This window comes from Lissotriton vulgaris, chromosome 5 (genome assembly GCF_964263255.1).
Source record: "Lissotriton vulgaris chromosome 5, aLisVul1.2, whole genome shotgun sequence".
NCBI lineage: Eukaryota > Metazoa > Chordata > Amphibia > Caudata > Salamandridae > Lissotriton > Lissotriton vulgaris.
The window spans coordinates 259,027,550-259,055,521 of record NC_141693.1 but is presented as its reverse complement, the minus strand read 5'-3'; the positions used below and the strand labels follow the sequence as shown (position 1 = coordinate 259,055,521).

The window sequence follows — 27,972 nt, the reverse complement described above, 5'->3', positions numbered from 1 at the left end:
TATTAGAACCAAGAGTGCAGGCTTTGGGTGAACATGAAAGTGTGCCTCACCATTGGAGGCTCCAGCAGATGTGAATGACTCCCAATTGGATTTTCTGGTTGAATAAGGATGTTAGACTCAGCAGTAGAGGCTCTGGGTGAATGCGGATGTTAGAATCAGCAGTGGAGGTTGTGAGTGAATGTTCGACTCAAGTGGAGGCTGCATGTGAATATGAAGATTAGATTAATCAGTGGAGGCTGCGGGTGAATGTGTAGGTTAGACTCACTGGAGGAAGCTGTGGGTGTGTTGAGAATGCTGGACTCCCTCATGAAGACTCAGGGTTAATGTTAATGTTTGACTCACCAACAGGGGCTGAAGGTTTATTGAGAGCGTTGGACTCCACAGTGAAGACTTCAAGTAAATGTTAGTATGAGGCTCACCAGTGGAGGCTGTGGGTGAATGGAGAATGTTGGACTCAGCAGGGAAGACTCTAGGTAAAATTTAGTGTCAGTCTCGCCCAATGGACGCTGTGGGTGATTGTGAATGTTAGACTCAGCAGTGGAGGCTGTGGGTGAATTCCGACTGCTGGACTCAGTGCTAAAGACTCTGGGTGAATGTTGGATTCAACAGCAGAGGCAGTGGGTGCATTGAGAAAGTTAGACTCCACAGTGAAGACTCTGGGTGAATGTAAGTATTGGGCTCACCAGTGGAGGCAGCTGGAGACTATGAATGTTAGATTCACCAGTAGAGGCTGTGGGTGTATTGCAAATGTTAGACTCCACAGTGAAGACTCTGGGTGAATGTTTAGTATCCGAATCAACAGCAGACGCTGTTTGGTGAACTGTGAATGTTGGACTCGACAGTGAAGATTGTGGGTGAATGTTCGTGTTTGACTCACCAGCGGAGGCTGTGCTTGAATTGAAAATGTTAGATTTCACAGTGAAGACTCTGGGTGAATGCTAGTGGCAGACTCTCCAGCAGAGGCTGTAGGTTAATTTAGAATATTGGATTCAATAGTGACCACCCTGGATGAATGTTAGTGTTATACTCAACAGCTGAGTCTATTGGTGAACCGTGAATGTTGGACTCCACGGTGAAGACTTTGGATGAATGTAAGTGTCAGACTTGCCAGTGGAGGCTCAGCGTGAACTGAGAATGTTCAACTCGCCAATGGTGCCCTGGGTGTTTTAGAGTCAGTGACAGGCAGACACAGCTTGGGCGCCTCTTATGCATGCTTTATTCTTCAGTGTACAGCAATAAATTCACAGACGCCATCCAGTCTTTAATGTGGGAAACCCATGGGATGCCGGTTTATTTACAGCTAGGTTCAGGGGTTTGTAGGCTTGAAGATCATTGCGGCCTGGGTCCAGGGCTCACAAGGAGGGAATGCTGGGCCATCAGCATGGGGTGAAGGTTTTCCAGAAGAAGTGCTGGCAGCGAGCTTTGCGATCCCGGGGTGGTAGCTGCAAAGACTTCCCATATTCCAGTCTCGTCTGGTCTTCTTTGGGCTCTTCGGAGTCGGCAGAAAGAGAAGAGTCTCCGCCAATGAGGTTGTTCTCCCTGCCATCCAACAAGCCCGACAGCACCTTCAGGAGGACATCCTTCTGCACCCGGGAGAGGACCTGCCAGAAAACACACCAGCATTAGGACAGAGGGAGCTTCAACCTTTGCACACAACGATCATATGGAGGCACTCAAGACCCGTGGCATTCTACTACAGACTGTGTCATTCCATGCAAATACACGAGATTCTAAAGCGTTCCAAGAGTACATGGCATTCCATTGGATTGTGTGGCACCCCTTGACATTCCTGAAAAAACATGGGATTCTGTGAAAAAAGATTCACGACATTCCAAAAAACCGAGGGGCATATTATCAAGACAGGCGATACAAATTATCGCAGATAAAACGGCGATAATGGGCTTGATAATATGCTCTATGGTATTCCAATTGAAGCTCAGGTTAGCTGTCCTTCATATCTAATATGGGCTTCAATTGGAATTCCATAGAGCATATTATCAAGCCCATTATCGCCGTTTTAGCGGCAGTTTTCTGCCGCCAAAGGGGCAATAATTTTTTCGCCTGACTTGATAATATGCCCACCAATTCTGCCATCTCTCGATGGTTTGTCAAACACCTTGTCCTTTCATAAAAGCTACTCATATTCTCTGGCAATGGTGAAAATCCCACTTCAGGAGCTATATTTACTTAATAAAAAATAATAATGATGAGCAAAGCGGCCCTAAAGGTTGTCCTGGTACTATGAAGACGAAAGAGGCAGAACTACAGCCATAAGGAAAAATGTATAGCCAAGAATTATTCATGAAAAGCACCGTTTTTTACATCTTCCTAAACTTTGCAGGATTGCCATGCTTCTGAGACATTGAGGCAACTAATTCCATGCATTGGTTGCACCATCAAAAAGTTGGCATAAGGAGATCTTAACATCCCATTAAGGTTTCGTGGTTATCAGTGGCTTGTTCATTCCGATGGGCCCTGTAATGGTAATTCCAGGGTACTCGTTACAGAGACCTAAGAATGTGCTTGAAGAAGTGCTGTTGAAGTAGTATAGGGTCTCGATTAAAGAATGCCTTATTGGCAATGCTAAAGCATTTAAACCAGTTTTGCTTTGCTATGGGCTGTCAATAGCTAGATGACATGTTGAATCCTTCCTACTTTATCCAAGAATCATTCTTGTGCAGTGTTTCGAATAACCTGCAACTTTCTGTGCACATATGGGTTAAACCTACATGCAATCGGTTGTCGTAGTCCAAGCGGGACTAAATAGCTGCTTGCAGTTTGGTTTTACACGCAAAATACAGTTTTTATAAGGATTCTACCTGTGCAAAATTTAATTGAGGAGAGATTATTAGTGTAAGGTTTAAGATTCAGATTTTGATCAGAAAGGAAGCCTAGATTTCACATAGTTCCTGAGGGGGGTTGGTGGTCTCCACCAATCAGACCCCACCTCTCTCTGGTTCTTTATTACTATAACTTCTATACTATCCATGGTTACTAGCAGCTCAATGTCAATCACACAACCATCTGCTGACACCAAACATTCCTCGAGCCACTGTTGGACACTTTCCACATTATCCTCCATGCAGTCAATTAGTTGTATATCTTCAGCGGGGGCATAAGACAGAAAGCCAAATGAAAGCATAAATGTCTTTAGAGTTCTAATCTAAATATTGTAAAGACTGACGAGGGAGCCCTTAGCGACAACACAAAAGTTATTTATAAAAATTGTGGGGGGTGCTCTTGTGGTGCAAAGTGATGCGAGGCACTCTTTCAGTTTACTTTCGTTAAAAAATCTTGTGGTCGCAGCCTTGCTGAGCACCCACACAGCCCTTTGTAAATAAGGCCCACATGTATATATCGTATTGTAATTTCATTTATATAGCGCTTACTACCCCTGACGAGGCGTCAAAGCGCTTTTTTGGTCATCTGTTTAGGTGATGATCTGCAGTGTCTTAAACCGGTCTAGGGCACTGCCCTCCTACCCCATCTCTGCCTGACGATATAACAGGATAGGGTGAAATACAGTGTCAGAAGTTGCGGACAGAGCAAATATAAACCAAATTGATGATCTTCTTCCATTGAGCGTCATCTGCAAGTTATCAAGTGAAGGTGTCAGTGCTGACTCAGTACCATGTCTAGACCTGAAACCTCCAGAGGGAGGATCCTTCTATGCGATCCATTAATTATTTGTTTACAAAACTTTCTATTACTTTTGAAGCAAAAGGCAGCAATGAAATGAGCCTTTGACTCCTGTCCCAACCAAAGCTCTGGAATATCATGGCGGAAATGAAAATAGAACAGCCCTAAATTGATTTTATGCACCAATTATAGTCTAACGCCTCTGCAACAGTTCGGTATGGGAGGAATGGGGAGCGAACCCGCCTCTTAAACATCTCAAGGGGGGTAAGGCAAGGTTGCGTCCTCGCACCGTTTTTATTTTCAATTTATACAAACAGTGTGGAGGAAGCGCTGATGAGGGAAAATCTGGATGTCCCCATTATTGACTCCCAACGCATTCCCATGCTGGGGTATGCTGACGATGCCGTACTGCTTTCCAGAACAGGTTTGGGCCTTCAACGCCTCATCACAGCATACGCGGCCTTCATGAACACCTTAGACTTGAAAGTCAATCAGGCTAAGTTCTTCATTTTAATTGCAGGGGCATGGAAAAAGGAAAATAAACCTTCTTTCTGCATGGGTCCCTCAAAAATCGAGGCGGTAAACACGTTCCCCTACTTGGGAGTTCTTTTTGATCTGGTGGATGGTAGGGGTTTGCTTACGGATAGGAGTTTGGCAGCACTCAAAGCATTCTACGTGAAACTAGGCTCCCGACCTCTTGACCCCATAAAAAAGATTTATCACACAAAGACAATATCAGCTGTGACGTATGGGGCTGGGGTCTGGGGGATGGTCCCCGTGGACACCCTCCAGTCAATCTACACTAATATAATAAAGAGAGAGCCCAAACCTTTGAGGCGGGTAACCTCAGGAACCACAGCACCAGTCACAACACCCAATACAGCGTTGGAAAGGGCAGTTGCAGCAGAAGGACATAGGCTATGCAGACGCCCACCATATACATTTAAAAGGTAAAAGAACCGTGCCAGCAAAGTAGTCCCTTGTGGGCGTGTCTGCGTTGTGCTGGAGGCGTGACAAACGCTGGGGGCGTGTGGTACGTTCCGCCCTTCATGCCATGTATCATATCGTGTGCTGTGGGCATGTGTTGGGGGCGTGGGTGTGTGCGGGGCGCGGGATTATGGGGGAAAAAAAGCTAGCGTTGTGCCCAATATTTCATTGTTTTTTTTCCTAGGTTCTGTACATTCCAGCTCCGGGTGTCCACCCTGCTCCCTTTAACTACCCCTGCACCCCATAATCATAACCCACTCATAACCCACCCTTACTCCTTAAAATACCCCAACACCCTTAAACACTAACCCATCTTAACCCTATAAATATACCCTGTACCCCAACCCAAACCTATCCCTAAACCCTACAAATACCCCTGTACCCCAAAACCCAAACATAGCCCTGAACCTAATACCCCTGTACCTCAAAACCCAAACCTACCCCTGAACCCTAAAAATACCCCTGTACCCCAAAACCCAAACCTAGCCCTGAACCATAAAAATACCCCTGTACCCCAAAACCCAAACCTAGCCCTGAACCCTTAAAATACCCCTGTACCCCAAAACCCAAAAGTACCCCTGAACCCTAAAAATACCCCTATACCCTAAAACACAAACCTAGCCCTGAACCCTAAAAATACCCCTGTACCCCAAACCCCATACCTATCCCTAAACCATTTAACTACCCCTGTACCCAATAACTCAAAACTATATCTGAACCCTTAAAATACCCAAACACCCAAAAACACCCAAAAACATATACCTCAGTACCCCAAAACATATACCCCTATACCCATACTTACCTTATCCAAACATTAAAAAAAACATGCTTTTACCATTCATGCATTCATGCATTTACAACGAATTTCGCTGTAAATGTATGCGTGGTAAAAGCATATAAAATGTAATGCCATGCGCTATAATGGCATTGCGGAGTCATGGTACTTTCGTAATGAAAGTATGCGGAGTGATGGTATGCGGAAAGAAAGTGGCGGAATAATGGGTGTTTACCCTCCCCGGTAAGTACATTGGTGGCACGGCGGCCCACATCTCCAGCAACATAGTCATATCTTTTCACCACCGATTTGAAAAATGCACTGGTCTCTCTCATTGATGGCTAGCACCGACATACACTTTTAGACATACCTCCCGCCACAAGTTCTAGAATTGCGAACTTTAGAGCTGGGGAGCTACGTTCGAATCTCGGCATCAGCTCAACATCCTGTGATTCCAGGGAAATCGCTTTATCTCCCCGTGCCTACCACAAAGGAATATGTTCTTCTGTAATGTAAATTGTGCTCATGCCATGTTGTCGAGTTTGCGCTACATAGTATTGCAAGGAAAAATAAAGTAGGGAAACTCGAGTTCACACACTACTGAACGCGCACTCTTAAGTGCATCAGCAGTGCACTGTGAATCGGAGCGTTTCACAGGCCTGTCCCAGATAAGAAATGCTATCTAAACGAAATCCTACAAAATAATACTGGCCGGCAGCAATTCATACCCGGACAATGTCGGGACGGGCTGCTAGTTGAAAATAAATGTTTTAAGTCACTGAGATCATATTTAAATTACGTTACTCACGTGGAACTGGGTCTCCCATATATCGCTGACTCAATTTGTATGGCCCCGGTTTTGTTGTGGCTCTCAATTTGACGTAGGGATTCAGTCCCCCTTAATAAAAAAATTATTAGTTATTTGCAAAAATTTGAGAACCACACTAAGAATAGATGGCTAAATGATGTTGAGCAGGAACTCAGTGCCTTAAGTCTGATAATGACCCTGATTCGTGCAAGAAATTTCCTAGGCACAGATTGGTTGAGGTTATTAAATTGAGGGACCAACATGATAGACAAGAGAGAAGAATTACCGAGCACATTTGGTACAGATGTAACAACTGACCGCGCCACTGGTAGAGAACGAGTTCTCTTATCTAGCAGAGGTCTCGTTCTCAGCCCATCAGTTCATTCTGATGCAATTCCTTTTTAGGTCTCGGTAATATCCGGTCGCAGACCGGATGTCCGAGAATTATTGTCTCTTAGTGTGGCAGCTTAAACCCGCCTCCCTCGTCCTCTCTCCTTCATTGGCTGGCTTCCTAAATGGAGGCCAGCCATTGGAGGAGAGATCCATCACTCCGATGTAGCCCCGTCTTTTTCGGATTTGGGGGCGTAAATTTTGCTGTTCTTTAGACAGTGACGTCGCCCGTCACTCAGAACAGCAAAACACACGCCCCCAAATGCGAAAATGACCATGCTTTCTCCGAGGCATTTCTGCTTTGCCTCGGAGAAAGACGGTGGTGATTTACAGAGCTGCTCTGCTCGTCCCGCTCCCCCCTCCCCCCACCCCCAGCAAATCCAACAGACCCTCTCACTAGCCCACCTCTGTATCTGACTCCAGAGGCAAAGCACGCTCAGATGTACCCTTCTTCGTCCCGGTCCTTCTCCCACCCCCTCCCTCCGCCCGCAGCTCGAGCGTCGTTCTTTTCCTCTTCCTCGTCTTGTTTTCGATGGCAGCCGAGTCACACAGCTCCATCCCAGCTGCCAGTAAAACACCTTTGTCACGCTGGGGAGTTTAGGACAACTCTTCGAAGCACCTCGTTCCCAGTCCTGAAAGGTCATTTAACAAAATTAGTGCAGCCAAGAGTTTTATTCTTAATTCCGTTCGAATTAGAATTGTGAGTGAATACACTTGAAAAGAACACCGTCGAGAAGGAAAGCAAGGAACTATAAATGTTCTGTCCCATGACATTGAGTTATCATGAATTTAGAGTGTAAATCAGCATGTTTTAGTGTATCAGTATATTTACCAGAGGACGTCAGCCGATAGCAAGTAAACGCCCACCGCCCTGAGCAGGTCGTGCACGCCCACCCCCACCGGCCTAAGGTGAGAGGCTGAGCTGGTCGCGCACGCCCACCCCACCGCCCTAAGGTGAGAGGCTGAGCTGGTCGCGCACGCCCACCCCACCGCCCTAAGGTGAGAGGCTGAGCAGGCCTCGCCCGCCCCCCCCTCCTAAAGTGAGAGGCTGAGCGTGCTCCTGCTTCTACATTATTTAGCAAGCATTGATTCCCCCCACGCACGGAGCAAGGAGACAGTGAGAAGGAACAGGACAGCTCACTAGTGAGCAAGTGCTAGTGACTAATGTACTGACTGTACAAAAAATCGGCCCCCGCCCCACCCAGCAACAAACCCACCCCTGGCAGCCTACCGGGGGATGGCCCAGCTCCCACTCCAAAGCGGCTAGAGCTCGTGTTCCGAGGATACTAGCGCCTCTACTTCTTTCGGAGAGTGTGAAACCTCAACTCCCAGCATGCACACTGTTGCGCACTAAAGTGCACACTCACGCCTTTGAGGCGCTTTACATCTCTGCCTTTGTTTCCAGTCTGCTCGAGCGGCCCTTGACTTGGCCCCCATCTCGGAGGTGGGCACTTGCCGCTCTGATACGGTTGCTCCCCCCTCCCTGTAGCCCTCAGAGGGGTCACCCTCCACCACACCCATCCTGCCCGAGAGAAGACTGTTCTTGCAACCAACCGTAAGGGTCTCCGGCGCCTTGAGCCCCGTACGGGTGAGGAGTGGCGCTTTACAAGAAATCTGATGGACTCTTCCCCTCACGTGAGCCGCTGCATTCTTGCAGTGCAGGGTGATTTACAGAGCTGCTTTGCTCGTCCCCCCTCCCTCCGCAGCTCTCCTTCGTCCCGGCCCCCCCCCCTCCCCCTTCCTCCGCCCGCCCGCAGCTCTCCTTCGTCCCGGTCCCGCTCTCCCCTCCCCCTCCCCCAGCAAATCCAACAGACCCTCTCACTAGCCCACCTCTGTATCTGACTCCAGAGGCACAGCACGCTCAGATGTACCCTTCTTCGTCCCGGTCCCTCTCCCACCCCCTCCCTCCGCCCGCAGCTCGAGCGTCGTTCTTTTCCTCTTCCTCGTCTTGTTTTCGATGGCAGCCGAGTCACACAGCTCCATCCCAGCTGCCAGTAAAACACCTTTGTCACGCTGGGGAGCACCTCGAAGCACCTCGTTCCCAGTCCTGAAAGGTCTTTTAACAAAATTAGTGCAGTCAAGAGTTTTATTCTTAATTCCGTTCGAATTAGAATTGTGAGTGAATACACTTGAAAAGAACACCTTCGAGAAGGAAAGCAAGGAACTATAAATGTTCTGTCCCATGACATTGAATTATCTGGAATTTAGAGTGTAAATCAGCATGTTTTAGTGTATCAGTATATTTACCAAAGGACGTCAGCCGATAGCAAGTAAACCCCCCCACACACAAAGGGACTCATCCAGTCTGTACTGCTAGGCCCCGCCTCCGTAGCACCCATTCATTTTGTGGTCAAAAGTCGAAACCTGATTAAGATTACATAGTAAATGCCGCACACAATTCGTTCAGAATTACACTACTTAAAAGGTTTTCCCTATTTGCGTATGTATTAACAACGTTTAATTTGATAAATAAGTCTCATAGACCCTTTTTTAAGATATCTACTTACAAATGATTATTTTTTGTAAAGAAAAATTAAGAGTGCTTAAGAAGCACTTAGGTTGTTCAGAGGCTTGCCCTAACCACATATGGGTTCGCTACAAAACAGTCGATCCAATAGCATGTCCTGACTCTGGGTGGACTGCTGGCAAGGTACGTGAAGGTTTCCTTTTTCGAACTCCACTTCCTAAAGCAAATACACCGCATCCCTTCATGCTGGGAGCTGATTTCTCGCGGATACCGAGTTAAAGCTGACCTTGGGTGCATTCCAAGGCTTTGAAGTGGTGCTTCCATCGGGAGTGTCTCCAATTAAAGTGCTTGACTCCGCTGAACAGGGCTATCTGCTGCAAACCTGGCTGTAATAGTTATACAATCTTTCAAAAGGCTGCCATTTAAATGCAGTGCATCAACTGCATTGCATCCCTGTTGCATGCTCACTCCCGAAAAGGGGTTTGCTACCTTTTAGTTTGGTATGCTGGAAGTTCAAATGCAAGGGAAGACTGGAAGAGCCCCATCCAGAGCACAGGTTGAGGATGCCCATACTTTTCTGTGAGTAACTGTTGAAGGTGTGATGTATTTTGTAGCACAGCATTTCACGTCATGCTTTTTAGCATAGCAAAGACATGAATATAAGGAACCACAACCAGAAGTGAGACTGGCAAATAGAAATCCCTACATACAGTCCCTCTACTAAATGATACAAGATATTCTAAGGACATGTATTTCTAAAATATCAGATGTTGTAATATTTAGGACACATACTATTATAATACAAGTTGATTTCTAGTCCTGGGAACCATCGATGACGTCACCGGGGCTTGCCTGAGAGCTGCGCACTGATTGGTGCAGCGCTCGTTTTATTTACAACTCCAAATTCAAATGTTATTTGCACTATAACTGAAATTAAAAAAATATATAGAGATATAAAAATGGAGGCAGTGTCATGTCATTTGTGCATGCATGTATGTTGGTACATGTACATGTTCGAACTAGTTAACTATAGCGGAATGATGCATGCTTACTTGCGCACGGCAGCGTTTTTAAGAAAAATCTGCTTTTTTAAAATATATATTTTTGCTGATGGTGTCCGGCAGTGGCGCGTAAAACATTACCAAAGCCAGTAGGTCAAAAAGACCAGGCCTGTTTGTTTAGCCAACGGATGTTCGAATACTCTATTACTGGTGTGAAGAGTATCTCTACTGTGAATCAGGACTTCTTTAAACTATTAAATATCAAATTGGGTTTTTTCCAGGCCGCACTTTTTTTTTAATGAGCGTTTGGGAGCTAGTGGCTATCGAGAGTCCACATAGACTATTTATTGATGCAATTATTTGGGCTTTTAGGCGTGGAAGGGCGATTGCTTTTGCAGTGTGCCTCGTGTAAATGAATAAAGTACCTATGCTGGCTTGCATAGCGTTGTATGCCTGGGCAAAAAAAAATGTGTTTTAAGGGTGAGGCTACAGTGACCACGCACTGGGGGCGTTCTGCATGCCAGATGTAGCTCATGGGCAGAAAAGAGAGCTAAGTGCCTCTTCGGACAGGAAGGTTAAATGCACGCGGCGCTTCCCACTTCCGGTTTATTGCTCCCTGCTCACTGGCACCGCGAACCAAGTGTTTACAGTGCCAGTTGCTGTGTGCCGCTCTGTTTAGCTGACGCCAACATATAAAGCACGGCACGGGGACAGTCGTGTGCCGTCAGGTCGCAGTAAAAACAGACCAACGAGAAACACCCCTAGCTGACGGGAACCGAGGCCCTGGGCGCTCGAGGCACGTCCTGCTGCAGGCGGCGAGGAAGGAGGAGGAGTGCAGTGGTCCGAAAGAGGAACCCGACCCCGTGGCGGTAACTGACCCCTGGCAGCAGGGACTTGCTTCTGCTGCTCCTGCTGAGCCCAGCCGGGCGCGCGCCTCTGGTGTCACAGGGCTGCCCTCGGACATGGCAGAGAAGATCAATTCCAGAATGAACGCGTCACGCTTTCTCAGCGCCTCCCCATACCATGTACTTCTGCCTCGACAATGCTCTGCTCAACGCCCAGCTCATGGTCCTGTTGAAGACTTGATCCCATAATGAGAAGAGCTTTCAGGCGACTTCTGACTGCCACCTTCAATCTATTCAGAATGTGGCCTTACAGCCAGAGCTGCTGACATTAGACCTGGGGAGCCGGGTCGGAGTTTCCCCATCAGCTCTTTATCTCGTGAGCGTCTCAGCTATTCACGAAATCTTCCCATGGCTAAGAAACAAATGGGTGTAACTTTGTGTAATGCGAAGCGGCTAAAAACCCTCTGTTGTGCTATCCAAAATGCACAGAGGTAAATACAGAGTAGAGTGCTGTGGAGTGCTGTGGAGTGCTGTGGAGTGCAGTGTGCTGTTGAGTGCAGTGTGCGGTTGAGTGCAGACTGCAGAGTGCTGTTGAGTGTGTCTGTGTGAGGGTGGCTCTGTGTAGGGTGTAGCTATTGGCATTGTCAATGACAATGCCATTTATATAACGATTAAGCTATTGGCAATGTAAATGACAATGCCATTGATTATTTAAAAAAAAAAAGAAATGTCATGAGCAATGCTAATAGCTCTACCTTTAATGATGCCGAGACCATTGCATTGTAAATGCTTGTTGAATCTGATTCCTTTGATGTTGGGGTATCCGGCCTGAAGATTCATACACTCGGATTTGCCCCTGCGATTCTATGTCACCACAAAAAGCTCCACATCTGGTACTCTTTTATAGTGTGTACACCCAGGAAAGAAAGAAATGTATCATCCCTATTTTGCAGAGGAACCATTTTCGGCAATGTCGGGTAGCTCTGTATTACTTAAAATCATTACCTAACCCATTGGTATGTTTTGCTGTGGCATCCTGTCTGTGGGCGTGCATATGGAAGAGGAACCGTGTAACTTAGGGACAATGTTTGGGACCCCTTTTTCCCTCAGAGTTTCCTAGCTCTTTTATCAATTTTTAATTCAATGTATTTTGCACGATTTTAACCACGTAGTACTTGGGGCCAGAACCTGATTAGGGTGGCCTTACTTGATCTGAAGTTTGTTTTTATGTGATTTTATATTGTGGTTTTATGTATTGTTATGTACTTATATGACCTTTTGTAAAAAGATCGAATAAAGTTTTATGAATGAATGAAATGGGCGGTAAATGGTGTAGTCAAAGAGGATCAACACCAATTTTGCTAAAAAACCCGTTTAACAGTTGCTTACTTCTAGGCCTTTAAGACCAATCCATTTAGCCGTAAGAAGTTATACAAAGCAGTGAGTTCTGAACTGATCTGGCAAGTTTAATGTGTTTGGAAAATTACAAGTGTCAAAAGGTAGACTTTACTCTCTTAATTTTTGTTTTCCATCATACATGGCGAACGATCTCACAATTTTTCAGTCTTTTTTGCTATGAGTTTAGTGTATTAACGAAAGAAAATAATTTCTAGGAAACTAAATAAAGTGTCCACTATTTTATCATATTTTGTAATCATTTCTGATAATTTAGCACAAAAATCCACTATTGGAGGTGACAATGACACTGTCCCAGAGGTGGCTGAAGAGAGCTAGCTAGCTATACACATATATATAGGGAACAAAAAGGTTAAAAGATTAGCTATAGTTAGGAAAACTTTTTTATTATTGCCAGTTTAAACCCTGTGGAGGCTCCAAGGCAGTCAAAATGTTGGGCCCCCCTCGCATATTTTCTCCTAATATCAAATGCACAGGATATTTTTACAAACTGGCAGCTGCCAGAAGACGATCTTTTAAAAGACAAAATATTATGTGAATCTGATGTCTCTGGTTTATGTGATTTAAGTTGTATTTTGATCCATTGTCACAGGGCCCATAAAAGGAGTGGGGCCCATAGGCTGGTGCCTACTTTGCCTATTTGGTAATCCGGAACTGATGCTGGCGGGGAAGGTCGCAGGGCTGATAGGGGAGGGAAACATAGGGCATTTTGGTGGGAAGATTCTTAAATCCAGAGGGAAGCAACCCTCATTCTCAATGGTGTGCGTGTGCTAACAAAAAGACTGTGGACATTTGAGCACACCGGGAGCACCTCAACACTGATGGGTGGCTTGGGTGTTCAAGCGGGAGGAAATAAGAGTCTGCTGTTACTTGTGCAGTTGATGGGCACTTCGCGATCACCTGCAACAGACTGGCTGACCTTGCAGAACATGAAGAAATCTCACACAGGAAGAGACAGGAGTGGTCTCACATAGATCATTTCGAAGACGTGGGTCCTGTGGTCTCCATGCCACTGGAGTCAAGCTATCCTGGCTAATGAGGGCTGAAAGTCCAAAACTATTCCCGGGATGCTTGTTTCCAGTCCAGGAAGGACCTGGCCTGGCAGTTCGGGCTGGACTGTTCCCATTGAGTGCAGAGTAAAGAATGATTTGCATATGACTGGGTCCAAACTGGAATGGCATGGTGAGCAAAAAAACTATGGATTTAGGCCCAGATCTCGGTACTGGGGTGAATGTATGACATTGTTCTGCATTCTGTCCATCAATTATTCTTTTTGCATGGAAGCTGCCAAAGCAGCAGTGCTGCGCCCAAGTCATGAAAACATCACATCCCTATTAGGAATAAAGGACTCCCCAAGGAAACCGCAGATTGTGTAAAGGCAGGGGATGACCTCTGGTGTGGGCATCTCACCCAGCAGCCTTGGGGGACCAGGGTAGCACAACGCCATCCAGTGGTGAGACTGGAGTCTGCACAGGTACAGCACCGGTGACAATGGAGGCTAAGCAGTGCTTTCAACAACATGGCGTTCTAACTGGCCCTGGGACAAATGTTCGAACTCTAGGACTTGAAAAATATGATTTAGAGAGCTCAAAGGGAGCGGATATCTGCCAAACACCTAAAGCCCCGGCCAAGGATGTCAATAAAACAGGCATTCTCCCCGCCCACCCACCTCACCCTTACAGGTCTCACTGTGATCCTCGCAGGAGCTCAGGCTGTGCAGCTCGCCTCTTCAGCAAGCCACTTCCCTGGGAAGAAGAAGGCACACTAGACCCCCCTTGCATACCTTAGTTTAGAAGTAGGGATTGAGCATACATTCCATAGTTTCTCGGGGCGGGAGTAGTGTTAGTATAAAGTGTGAGTGGTGGGTTAGTTGGGGGTAGAGTGGGGGTGGGATTGTGCTGTTCGCACATAGGGATAGGTGAGGCTAGGGTGGCAATTAGGATAGGCCAGATAGGAGTAAGTAGGGTATAGTGTAAGCTTAAGTGTGAGTGGTGTGTTAGTTGAGGGCAGGTGGGATTGCGCTGCTCGAAAGTAGGGATAGGTGTAGTTAGTGTGGTAGGTAAAATAGGGCAGCTAGGAGTAGGGCTCGTGTAGCATGCACATTATTTGTGAGTGGTGGGCTAGTTGAGGGTAGGGTGGGGTGGGATTGTGCTTCTGGAGAGTAGGTATAGGTGGATCCGTGTGGTAGGTAGAACAGGGTAGCTAGGAGTAGGGCTAGTATAGTATGAGCATTATGTGTGAGTGGTGGGTTAGTTGAAGGTAGGGTGGGGCTGGAATTGTGTTGATGGAGAGCAGGGATATATAGGGTTAGGGTGGTCGGTAGGATAGGGCAGCTAGGAGTAAGGATGGTGCAGTGTAAACTTAAGTGTGAGCGGTGTGTTAGTTGAGGATGGGGTGGGGATTAGGATGGTACTGCTGGGGAGTAGGGGCAGGTGGGTTCGGGTGGTAGGTAGGATAGGACAGCTAGGAGTAGGGCTAGTGTAGTGTGAGCATTATGTGTGAGTGGTGGGTTAGTTGAGGGTGGGTGTGGGGTGGGATTGTGCTGATGGAGTGTAGAGATATGTCGGGGAAGGGTGGCAGTTAGGATAGGGCATCTAGGAGTAGGGGTACTGTGAGTATAGTACTTTGGTGTTAGAGCTGCATTGGTTGGGGAGCAGGGGGTTTAGGATAGTGCTGCCACAGAAGAGGGATGGTTGAGGGTTGGGTGGAAAGAAGGATCCTGCAGCCAGGTGCTGTTGGAGTATATTCTAATAAATACTGTGAAACTTTTTCCACATGTTTTGCTGTGCTGCTCCTGTTTTCAGTGGAAACTGTGTGTACATTCTCCCCTGACGCCTGCAGCATTGGCATTCAGATACCCTGTCCTCATTGCCACTTGAGTCCTGGTTGACCTCATCTCCCTCGCCTGCTGGGGTGCGTGCAGTAGAGGAGTCTGATCTAACACTGCTCGTCTGGCACATGTGACAAATCTTCACAGTGAGTGTGGGAAGGTCGCTGGCTATGTCTCTTCAGTGGTCAAGAGGCAACTCTATGGCATCACTTCTCCAGGTGTCTGCTTGGCTGCAGGCTCGTGCACATGATGATTGATGTACAGGTGTGAGCAGTAACATTTGGGTGACGGACAGACATTACAAGAAGATGTGCATGAAAGTGCTTTAACTGAATCTGTCCACATACATAGTAAAACCAATTCTACCTGGCCACGTCAATACGCAGCATTCAGGCTAAGACACACCCTGTTTCTCGAAGCATCTGGGCAATCCGACATAACCTATTGGTTTAGATTCACGTACGCAGGCATGTCCGTGTGCCCATCAACACCCCCTTCCCTCCTCTTCAGCTATTTGGTTGGCATTGCCAGTTCATACATCAATAGTGCACTCATGTATTTTTTTCCTTAGCAGTTTCTTTTTGTTACTACTTGCCACTCGTAGTCGTAGTGTGTGGGCTGCGGACCTTTGATTTGCCCTGATTGTGTTGCCGGGACTTTGCTGAGACTTCTACGCCGTGCTGGGTAGCGGGACTTCTGCGGTGTGCTGACTGGCGGGGCTGCGAGCTCCAGGATCCTTTGCGGGCTGATACCTGCCGCACCTGTGAACTCTTCCCGCCCCCACCTCCACCCGCTCCGAGCACATAAATGACTCGCGGCCCCCGCTTCACGGGTGCCGCTCGTAGTCGTAGTGTGTGGGCTGCGGACCTTTGATTTGCCCCTATTGTGTTGCCGGGACTTTGCTAAGACTTCTACGCCGTGCCGGGCAGCGGGACTTCTGCGGTGTGCTGACTGGCGGCACTGCGAGCTCCAGGATCCTTTGCGGGCTGATACCTGCCGCACCTGTGAACTCTTCCCGCCCCCACCTCTACCCACTCCTCGGTTATAATCATGCTCTCAGACGCTCATCGCGGGACGCGCGCAGGACCAGCCGGGCTAAGCCCGGGCCAAGGGCGGGCCCGTTCTAGCCCGTTACAGACCGTGTGAGACCGGACCGGGCCCCTCCTCTAACTCCTCCTACTATATGAACTGTTCATGAACTGTATGTATGCTCCATTTCTCTTTTTATAGACTTTAAATATATTTAAAAAAAAGCTTTGAATTGGGATTGTACATCGTGCTTACGCTAGTATCATGACAACACGAGGAAGCAGGAGCAAAACAGCTGCAGGAGGGGCTCAGCTAATAGGCCCCTTAGATAATTTCATTATTAGGGCAAACTCCTTCATAGATCAAGGTATCTCCCTTATGGAACGCAGAGTATCCCAAGACTTAGCTCTGGCAAAAAGATCTTCCATGGGCCATTTTGCGACCACTAGAACACCTGAGCAGGTTAGGGAGTCCGGCCCGATAGAAGTTCGTGCTGATATGCATAGCCTACCAAATGTGGTGGATTTATCAGCATCACAACTGCTATCTGATTCTCAATTAAGTTCGGAACTGGAAAAGACCCCAGAACTAGCTATGATCACCACACCAGAGGAAAAAAGACAGCTGAGGGGAAGGAGGGAGGGGGCCGTACAGAAAAAAAGGGAAAAACCAAAAATAACAAAGGTCAATGAGATACGTGAGTTACCCAAAAACCAGGGGGAGAAGTCAGACCAAACTACACAGAGAGGGCAAAAAATCAGGCATACGGAGCCTCCAAACCTCATGTCAAATGAGATCTTGGGACATCGAAGTATAGAGGCATTGGTCAACTCGGCAGGGGGAAGCAATGATAACGAGGTTGATAGCCAATTTCTTATAAAAATGGGAGAGCTATTTAAATTCTATCTTTCCCCAATAGAAACTAGACTACTGCACATTGAAACACAGTTAGTTGAACTGACTGCCCTTTCAAAAAATCCACCAAATCATGGGCTACCAAAGATTGGGGGAAACAAACCGATCATTACCAAACCAGTAGGTTTACAAGCAAAAAAAACCAGCTGCTGCAGGGGTAAATGTAAAATCGAAAACACCTACAGTAATAGAGAAGAAAAGTGTAGAAAAGCCCAAAGAATCCACTGCGCAGACCAGGCAGGAAAATAACACTCCTAAGGCCCCCGCTCCAAATTCTAATAGAGACTGGAATAGGGGAGCTTCTGATGGTAGATTTGCTGTTAACCTGCCCCCTGAGGCTAGCCCTTTCGTGGTGGTGATGACTGGCATCCCGGAGTTGGTAGACCCCACAGAGGAACCTAGCTGGTCATTAAAGAATAAGGTCCAACATTGGCTCAATACGAACCGACCGTTCCCACCTTATTGGTCGAGTAAGATCCTAATGGTACGTAGGGCTCCCTGGGTGGGGCATGGAAGGAAATCAATTCAGGGTGACTGCGTTCTGGTTAATTTCGAGGATCCACGTACGGTGGATCATATTTGCTCATGGGGAACCCCAGGTAAAGATGAAGGTAGAGAAACTAAAACGACTCTCTTTTTTTTTTATCCCCCTAGGAATCGTACTGGCCCAATCTATGAAGGGAATTGGCATAGAGTGGGCCATCGAGACCTGGGAGGAGACTGGGAGGAGTGGGGAGGCAATCTTACTAAAAACCCTACCAGGGAGGCAGCCTACAGGGATAGTTGGAGAGGAATCCCGACTATAAATATGTACAGCTGCCTGGAGATGGTTGATTGACCATCACCGACAAAGGGACTTTCGATTGGCTGTCGGGAGTTGACCCCACCCCCCCAGCGGCCAGCCCTTTAGCTAATGACTCGCAATCGCTAAAAGTCATTTTTTGGAATATCGCGGTCCTTCGCCCCAAGGTTGAAGATGGAAGCGCCCTGAATTTTCTGCAGAAGCATAACGTAATCTGCCTCCAGGAGACATGGTCTATGACCGAACTTCATCTGATAGGATATAAAACGTATTTCACCTCAGCATTAGCAGGAATCATGGGCAGGCCCAAAGGAGGACTGACTATTTTTATAGCCAACACAATACAAGGACTGAAAATAACCGTAGTGCAGCTGGATGTAAATTACCAGCTTCTCTACCTCTCTTTTAGCAACAAAGAGATTATCCTTCTGCTTAATTTCTATAACAACCTTTCGGAAGGACAGGTCTTGAAGGTCTTGCTTAACCTGCGAGATAAACTCTCTCAGCTGACACAGGATCTTGGAGACAGAGTAAGTGTAGCATTGTATGGGGGGGGGGATTTTAATCTGCATCCTTGTTCACGCAGTAGTAGTAACATTTGTGGGTTGATGGATGAATATGACGGCCCCATCGTCCATTTTAAACATTCTAGCATGGGGTCGTACCTGAATGAAGTCCTCTCAGCGTTAGGTCTCATAATAGCTAATAAAGTGGATCCGACTTCATATCAGCTCGAACCAATATTCTTGGGGCGGGGGCATGAAACAACAGTTGACTATGTTTTACTATCGAATGTTCTGGCCAATAGAGTCATGAGTTTTGATTTGTTAGTCAACACACTAAGCGATAATTCTGCCCTCAGCTTAGAACTTCATTTAACACACTCTCAGCCTTCCTCACAGACCATACTAAGTGCGCTAGTTCAGAACACTTTCCATCTAGACCGGACCAATGGATACTCCCTGAGATGGGAGAAGGTAGATCCCGGGGAAATAACCAAAAGTCAAAAGCACCCTATCCATTTATTCTTAAATGCTTAGACTTAGCAGCCTCAGAGGGGGAAGTTTTAAGTTATTTTGCGGTAATTCTAGTAAAAATAAATGAATTACTGACAGTAAAGATCCAAAGAGATCGACCCAGGAAAGTAGGGTGGTGCAACCATATCTGTACGGCAGCCCACACAAAACTAAAAGTAGCATTGAATAAAACCAACAGAGACCAACAGGCAATAAGTACGCTTAGAAAAGATTATAATATTGCACGAAAGAAGAGGAAGGGTGAAATAAAACAAGCCCTGTGGGACCAACTTCATAAATGCTCCACAGACAAAGATAGTGAGGCTTTTTGGAGAGTGGTAAAATCCCCCTTTCTAATAGAAGACAAAAACCTCCCAAGAATAGAAGTAGCTATTGAGGAATCAGTCTGGGTGGCCCATTTCTCCAAAATATTCCAGAAAGGCCCAACATTAACAGTGACTGATGTAGCTTCCACTAGTAGCCCCCCTGTGGTTTTATACCCTATCCCGCTAGAATTTGACATTTCTGAGGTGCTTTAGGCATTAAATGCTAGTAAAGATGGGAAAGGCCCGGGACCTGACGGGGTTCCCGTAGATCTATTTAAACATAATACGGATCTGTGGGCCTCAATGTTGTCCAGGGTGTTTAAGGCAGTAACGGAGAAGGATCTGTTGGATTCCTGGACCAAATCCATCATGGTTCCAATATTTAAAAAAGGAGACCGGCAGGAGGTCTCCTGCTATCGCCCGATCTCACTGCTGGATTCGCTGGGCAAGGTAGTGGGCAGAGTTGTGCTTGAGTGTCTCCAGCAGTGGGCTGACCATGGAGGGGTCCTCTCCGACCTTCAATTCGGGTTTCGGGAGGGCTTTGGTACAACAGAACAAGCCCTGAACCTATCAATGTTGCTGGGTAACTATGTTCACGCAAAGCGGGGAAAGTTATACATGGTTTACGTTGATTTGTCTGCTGCTTTTGATTGTGTCTGTCATGTAAAGCTCTGGTCTGTTCTGTCACAAATGGGAGTTGATGCTCCTCTTGTAGATTTTTTAAGGGAGTTATACTCGAAAGCCTCTGCGAGAGTACGATTTGGCATAAAAGGCGAATTATCTGCGTCGTTTGGAGTAGAGCGTGGAGTTCGTCAAGGTTGTGTCCTGGCCCCCTTTCTGTTTTCACTATATACAAATTGTCTGGAGGTGGCAATGTTGAGGGGGGGCCAGGATCTACCGCAAGTAAGAAAACGTCTGATTCCCGCTCTGCTCTACGCGGACGACGCCGTGATACTGGCTCGTACCCCATGCGAATTACAGAAGGCTCTGGACAGGTATGCAGACTTTATGGGGAGCCTAGATTTACATATAAATATAAAAAAGACTTACATAATGGTAGCAGGCACAGGGAAAAAGGGGTTAAAGACATATTCCTTAGCAAACAAAAACTCGAAACTACGGCTCAGTATCCCTATTTAGGCATCATAATTGATGATAAACTGAACTGGAAAACCGCAGTTGAGGCAAGAAAACATCTTTTTATGAGAGCTATTGTAGCACTCATAAATTTTTCCCAAAAGCTGGGCAAAAGGTCTCCGGTAGAACTGCTAAAAATCTATAATGCTAAATGTCAGGCAATAGCCCTGTATGGGGCGGGAGTGTGGGGGCATGCTAACATCAGTGCCTTGCAAGTGGCAGAGAACACATTTTTAAGATTCCTATTAGCGGCATTTAAATGCGCCTCCACGTTCGCATGCCATACGGAACTGGGGATTCCGTACTTGGTGTATTTGGTAAAAATCCAACCACTCTTACTTTGGCGACGAATTTGGTTATCTGAAAAAAATCTACTAACTAAGCAAATCATTGCAGATTGCATGTCATTAGACCACTCACTGAAAAATAGTTGGCTCTTGTATGTGAGAAATTTTCTGGTTGACTTAGGGCTAGGGACCTATTATACTACACCTGAGATGATCCGTGAAATCTCGAGGAAGGATTTGAAAGTAAGGGCACTGGGCCATTTAGAAGAATTACGAATTGCCAATGAAGCAACGAAGGCTTCTGTTCAACATTCAATTGCGGTCCAGACTATCCTGTCAATCCAGCCATATCTAACACACGACCTTAAGGTATTTGAGCTACTTCTTTTGACGAGATTCAGGCTAAACATCTTTCATCGACTAGTTGCTTTCCCAGTGAAAAATAGCTGGGACTCAATTCTTTTACCCTGCCCTTGCGATGATATTTCAGAGCAGAAAACTATACATACCGTCCTGTTTTGTAAGTTTTATCACGGCCATCGTAAGCTTTGGTTGATACCTTTGCTAAAATCGTGGGGTATCAGACAATGTCGCCCAGCTATGTTGCAATTGCAGTTTTTAGATTCCGAATGTACTTGTAACTTGTACTTGTAACCACATCGTCAATTTTCTGAAATATATTTTTAAACATAGAACAAATTTGTGATAAGTCTTTTATCTGTGAAATGGATGATTTTTAGAATGTCTATGTATTAGATAGTATAGTTAGGGATCCCCAATGATGTTATGGATAACTGCGTTCAAAATGAATTGTAACAAGTTTTTTTAATGGTGTGTAAAATATGTTTTGTATCTGTGATGCTGCTTTTATGGTTTTCTATTTTGCAAAACCGAATAAAGAAAGGATATATATATACTACTTGCGTCACATCTCATCATTTGATACTGTTAGAAATAGGTTAATATTGGTTTGGGCGGCACCATATTCAAGGACCTTTCATCAATCAGAATTTGGAAGCACTTATTGTTGAATCCTGTCTTTATTGACTTACCTTGTCTACAAAACAGAGACATAGTATCCAGTGACAAATCATTTGCAGGTAATGATTTATGTCTCAATGCAACAGACTTTTGATTTAGAAAATCATGGTGAATATTAATTCATGCACAAAGTACAAAGGCAGATGTTTAATATCTCATAATGCAACAGCCCAGGTTTGTTCTAAAGTATAAAATACTTTCTCGAGGAATCAAATCCTCAGGGGCAAATGTATCAACTTTTGTTGTGCTGGAAAGTAACCTTAAAAGTAATGCAAAGAGTACTTTGCACTACTTTGTGTTACTTTACTTCAAGAGGACTGCCCATGGGTGGTAGTTAAGCGTTCCCCAATATCACCCGTGGTGTTTAATGCAAAGCCCTATTTTCTAACACTGGCTCAAGATGGCAACAGTGGCGTAGCTAGAGCTTTTGCCGCCCATGGCGTTCTGGCGGTTTCCGCCCATGGACAGGCGTAGGTCAGATCAGGGGGGAGGGAGGAGGGGGGCGTGGTTACGACTATCCCAGAGTCTGCCACCTTGTGGCGGTCGCAGGTAAGAGATGGGGGGCGCCGCCACCCTCAAAACTGGTGCCGCCTGGGCAGACCGAACCCCTTACTACTCCACTGGATGATAAAAAGAAGACATTTTTCATTTCCCCTAACTTTTCACATCTTGCATGTGTGCTGAACTGTAGAGTGGGAAATGTTCTAAAGTATGTCCAAGCATAGTATTTTGTACTCGAAGGGTATCCTATCAGTTCAAAGCCTATGCTATCCATCAGTAAAACACCTTCACCCTATGGTGCAAAGGTGGGTGTGTGTGGCGCACACACCTATATTCATATATACCTAAAGTCATACTTACAGATTTAGAAGAGCAATTAGAGGGTCATTAGTGGTCAATATAGACACCGTTTAGGTGGTGATATAATCGAACCTTTTCACTACCATTCTGCTCAGACCTGAAGGTGTGGTTTGGTGGTAATTCTCCGTCTCGTGTAGGTTCTTGTGCAACCTGTTAAGGGTGTTCTCTCTTTGTGCACCTCGTAATTCCGCAACTAGGTTCCATGCCAATTTCACTTGTGATCTTGCATGGGTTATAGCTGCCTAAAACCAGCGTTAGAAGTGGGCGGGGACGGAAGGGCACGGCGTGCCCTTACTTCTTAAAATTATGTTAGTCCGTTCCCCTACTTCTTAGTTTTGAAAGAGCGTACCGGGGACTGTAAAATTGCCATACTTTAAAGTACACCTTTTTTTCTTTTTCACGCATGAGTGGTGCAACGTGAATATTCAGAAGGCCTCTGCACTGCGCCCGGCCTCCTCCCCTTCCCCGCTGGGTCTAATGGGCCTGCAAAGTGAGACTGAAAGGGTCATCAGTGTCGCATAGTGCGAAAACGGCTACTCTGATGGCCCTGCGGCTGCTGTGAGCCCGTGATCACACCTCATTTGTGAGGACGCTGCCAGCAAGTTTACATGCCAATTTAAAGCTGCTATTAGTTGGGTTTTGTGGCAGTGATATTCACAGTGTTTACCTGCGGAAGCAACGTTCATCAATGCCTACCAGACTGTTTCCCGGCAATCGGAGGTGCACCGGGCCGTTCTCACGCCACTTCTAGTTCTGTTGACATACAGGCCCCGGTGTAACACACACCATTCCAAAGATGTTTGAGAAACCCAAGGGCAAGAGTGGTTTTGCACCCATAACCAAACGAGTAAGCTCATATTTGGAAGCAGTATTTACACCACCTCCTGACCCATGTGCACATGATTTGGCAGATTTAATAATTGCATGTACTAACAGATTCGCCCCCCTGCAAAGCCCCATTGATAATGACGCCATCTGTGCCGACAAATCTTTTCCAACTCAAGCAATGACCGCCCCGGCGTTTGACCCCAGTATTTAGGAGTCTGTTAGTGATTTAAGAAAATATTCCAATGTTTTGAAGTCTATGACTGGTGACCTTATGGGGATGATGAAGGACAGGAGCAGTGATAGGGCAGGAGCAGTGATGGGGAAGGAGCAGTGATGGGGCAGGAGCAGTGATGGGGCAGGAGAGGCGACAGGGCAGGAGAGGAGACGTGGAAGGAGAGGCAATAGGGCAGGAGAGGTGACCGGGCACAAGAAGTGACGGGCAGGTGACATGACAGGCAGGTGATGTGACGGGCAGGTGAGGTGACGGGCAGGTGAGGTGATGGGCAGGAGAGGTGAGGGGGCAGGAGAGGTGACGGGGCAGGAGAGGTGACGGGGCATGAGCTAGAGCAGTAACCGGGTGTGAGCGGTGAAAGGACAGCAGCGGTGAAAGGACAGGAGAAGTGAACGGGGCAGGAGCAGTGAACGGGGCAGGAGCAGTGAACGGGGCATCAGAAATGAACGGGGCAGCAGAAATGAACGGGGCAGCAGAAATGAACGGGGCAGGAGCAGTGAACGGGGCAGGAGCAGTGAACGGGGCAGGAGCAGTGAACGGGGCAGGAGCAGCGACAGGGCAGGAGAAGCAACAGGGCAGGAGAGGAGACGTGGAAGGAGAGGCAACAGGGCAGGAGAGGTGACCGGGCACAAGAAGTGACGGGCAGGTGACATGACGGGCAGGTGAGGTGACGGGCAGGTGAGGTGGCGGGCCAGGAGAGGTGACGGGGCAGGAGAGGTGACGGGGCAGGAGCAGTGAACAGGACAGGAGCAGTGAACAGGACAGGAGCAGTGAACAGGACAGGAGCAGTGAACGGGGCAGGAGCGGTGAGCGGGGCAGGAGCGGTGAACAGGGCAGGAGCGGTGAGCGGGGCAGGAGCAGTGAACAGGGCAGGAGAGGTGACAGGGCATGAGCTAGAGCAGTAACCGGGTGTGAGCGGTGAAAGGACAGCAGCGGTGAAAGGACAGGAGAAGTGAACGGGGCAGGAGCAGTGAATGGGGCAGCAGAAATGAACGGGGCAGGAGCAGTGAACGGGGCAGGAGCAGTGAACGGGGCAGGAGCAGTGAACGGGGCAGGAGCAGTAAACGGGGCAGGAGCAGTAAACGGGGCAGGAGCAGTAAACGGGGCAGGAGCAGTAAACGGGGCAGGAGCAGTGAACGGGGCAGGAGCAGTGAATGGGGCAGGAGCAGTGACCTGGCAGGAGAAGTGACAGGGAAGGAGAGGCAACAGGGCAGGAGAGGTGACTGCGCACAAGAAGTGACAGGCAGGTGACATGACAGGCAGGTGAGGTGACGGGGCAGGAGAGGTGACGGGGCAGGAGAGGTGACGGGGCAGGAGAGGTGACGGGGCAGGAGAGGTGACGGGGCAGAAGAGGTGACGGGGCATGAGCTAGAGCAGTAACCAGGTGTGAGCGGTGAAAAGACAGGAGCAGAGAAAGGACAGGAGCAATGAAAGGACAGGAGCAGTGAACGAGGCAGGAGCAGCGAACGAGGCAGGAGGTGCGAACGGGGCAGGAGCAGCAAATGGGGCAGGAGCAGTGAAGGGGGCAGGAGCAGTGTCGGAGCAGGAGCAGTGATGGGGCAGGATAGGCGACAGGGCAGGAGAGGAGACGTGGAAGGAGAGGCAACAGGGCAGGAGAGGTGACTGGGCAGGTGACATGACAGGCAGGTGACATGACAGGCAGGTGACATGACAGGCAGGTGACATGACAGACAGGAGAGGTGACGGGGCAGGAGAGGTGACGGGGCAGGAGAGGTGACGGGGCAGGTGAGGTGACGGGGCAGGAGAGGTGACGAGGCAGGAGAGGAGACGGGGCATGAGCTAGAGCAGTAACCGGATGTGAGCGGTGAAAGGACAGGAGCGGTGAAAGGACAGGAGCGGTGAAAGGACAGGAGCGGTGAACTGGGCAGGAGCGGTGAACGGGGCAGGAGCGGTGAACGGGGCAGGAGCGGTGAACGGGGCAGGAGCAGTGAACGGGGAAGGAGCAGTGAACGGGGCAGGAGCAGTGAACGGGGCAGGAGCAGTGAACGGGGCAGGAGAGGCGACAGGGCAGGAGAGGCGACAGGGCAGGAGAGGTGACCGGGCACAAGAAGTGACAGGCAGGTGACATGACAGGCAGGGGATGTGACGGGAAGGTGAGGTGATGGGCAGGAGAGGTGACGGGGCAGGAGAGGTGACGGGGCAGGAGAGGTGACGGGGCAGGAGCAGTGAACGGGACAGGAGCAGTGAACAGGACAGGAGCGGTGAACTGGGCAGGAGCGGTGAACTGGGCAGGAGCGGTGAACTGGGCAGGAGCGGTGAACGGGGCAGGAGCGGTGAACGGGGCAGGAGCGGTGAGCGGGGCAGGAGCGGTGAGCGGGGCAGGAGCGGTGAGCGGGGCAGGAGCGGTGAACAGGGCAGGAGCGGTGAACAGGGCAGGAGCAGTGACGGGCAGGAGAAGTGACGGGCCAGTAGAAGTGACGGGCCAGGAGAAGGGAGGGGTCGGGGGAATTGACGAAGCAGGAGTGTTGATCGAGCAGGAGTACTGACTGGACAGGAGCAGTGAAAGGGCAGGAGTAGGCGTTTCCCAGGGCGACTGGAAGGGTAGGGGGCAGGAGCAGTGAACAGGGCAGGAGAGGTGACAGGGCATGAGCTAGAGCAGTAACCGGGTGTGAGCGGTGAAAGGACAGCAGCGGTGAAAGGACAGGAGAAGTGAACGGGGCAGGAGCAGTGAATGGGGCAGCAGAAATGAACGGGGCAGGAGCAGTGAACGGGGCAGGAGCAGTGAACGGGGCAGGAGCAGTGAACGGGGCAGGAGCAGTAAACGGGGCAGGAGCAGTAAACGGGGCAGGAGCAGTAAACGGGGCAGGAGCAGTGAATGGGGCAGGAGCAGTGACCTGGCAGGAGAAGTGACAGGGAAGGAGAGGCAACAGGGCAGGAGAGGTGACTGCGCACAAGAAGTGACAGGCAGGTGACATGACAGGCAGGTGAGGTGACGGGGCAGGAGAGGTGACGGGGCAGGAGAGGTGACGGGGCAGGAGAGGTGACGGGGCAGGAGAGGTGACGGGGCAGAAGAGGTGACGGGGCATGAGCTAGAGCAGTAACCAGGTGTGAGCGGTGAAAAGACAGGAGCGGAGAAAGGACAGGAGCAATGAAAGGACAGGAGCAGTGAACGAGGCAGGAGAAGCGAACGAGGCAGGAGGTGCGAACGGGGCAGGAGCAGCAAATGGGGCAGGAGCAGTGAAGGGGGCAGGAGCAGTGTCGGAGCAGGAGCAGTGATGGGGCAGGATAGGCGACAGGGCAGGAGAGGAGACGTGGAAGGAGAGGCAACAGGGCAGGAGAGGTGACTGGGCAGGTGACATGACAGGCAGGTGACATGACAGGCAGGTGACATGACAGGCAGGTGACATGACAGACAGGAGAGGTGACGGGGCAGGAGAGGTGACGGGGCAGGAGAGGTGACGGGGCAGGTGAGGTGACGGGGCAGGAGAGGTGACGAGGCAGGAGAGGAGACGGGGCATGAGCTAGAGCAGTAACCGGATGTGAGCGGTGAAAGGACAGGAGCGGTGAAAGGACAGGAGCGGTGAAAGGACAGGAGCGGTGAAAGGACAGGAGCGGTGAACTGGGCAGGAGCGGTGAACGGGGCAGGAGCGGTGAACGGGGCAGGAGCGGTGAACGGGGCAGGAGCAGTGAACGGGGAAGGAGCAGTGAACGGGGCAGGAGCAGTGAACGGGGCAGGAGCAGTGAACGGGGCAGGAGAGGCGACAGGGCAGGAGAGGCGACAGGGCAGGAGAGGTGACCGGGCACAAGAAGTGACAGGCAGGTGACATGACAGGCAGGGGATGTGACGGGAAGGTGAGGTGATGGGCAGGAGAGGTGACGGGGCAGGAGAGGTGACGGGGCAGGAGAGGTGACGGGGCAGGAGCAGTGAACGGGACAGGAGCAGTGAACAGGACAGGAGCGGTGAACTGGGCAGGAGCGGTGAACTGGGCAGGAGCGGTGAACGGGGCAGGAGCGGTGAACGGGGCAGGAGCGGTGAACGGGGCAGGAGCGGTGAGCGGGGCAGGAGCGGTGAGCGGGGCAGGAGCGGTGAGCGGGGCAGGAGCGGTGAACAGGGCAGGAGCGGTGAACAGGGCAGGAGCAGTGACGGGCAGGAGAAGTGACGGGCCAGTAGAAGTGACGGGCCAGGAGAAGGGAGGGGTCGGGGGAATTGACGAAGCAGGAGTGTTGATCGAGCAGGAGTACTGACTGGACAGGAGCAGTGAAAGGGCAGGAGTAGGCGTTTCCCAGGGCGACTGGAAGGGTAGGGGGCCAGTTTAGTTTGGGGGGACCGGTTTTGTACAAGTGCAGGAGTTTTAAAAACACTGCAAAGTTATTTGTAT

At 48.8% G+C, this 27,972-nt stretch overlaps 1 protein-coding gene across 1 annotated transcript in view; it reads right to left on the bottom strand.

Annotated features, from left to right (window-relative positions):
- Positions 1-1,210: 1,210 nt before the first annotated feature.
- LOC147710644 (somatostatin-2-like) overlaps positions 1,211-27,972 on the bottom strand; it is a 31,088-nt gene continuing 4,326 nt past the window's right edge. Inside the window, exon 2 of the mRNA XM_086920043.1 lies at positions 1,211-1,601. Coding sequence (XP_086776169.1) covers positions 1,377-1,601 — 225 coding nt within the window. The 3' untranslated portion in view covers positions 1,211-1,376. The remainder of the gene's footprint in view (positions 1,602-27,972) is intronic.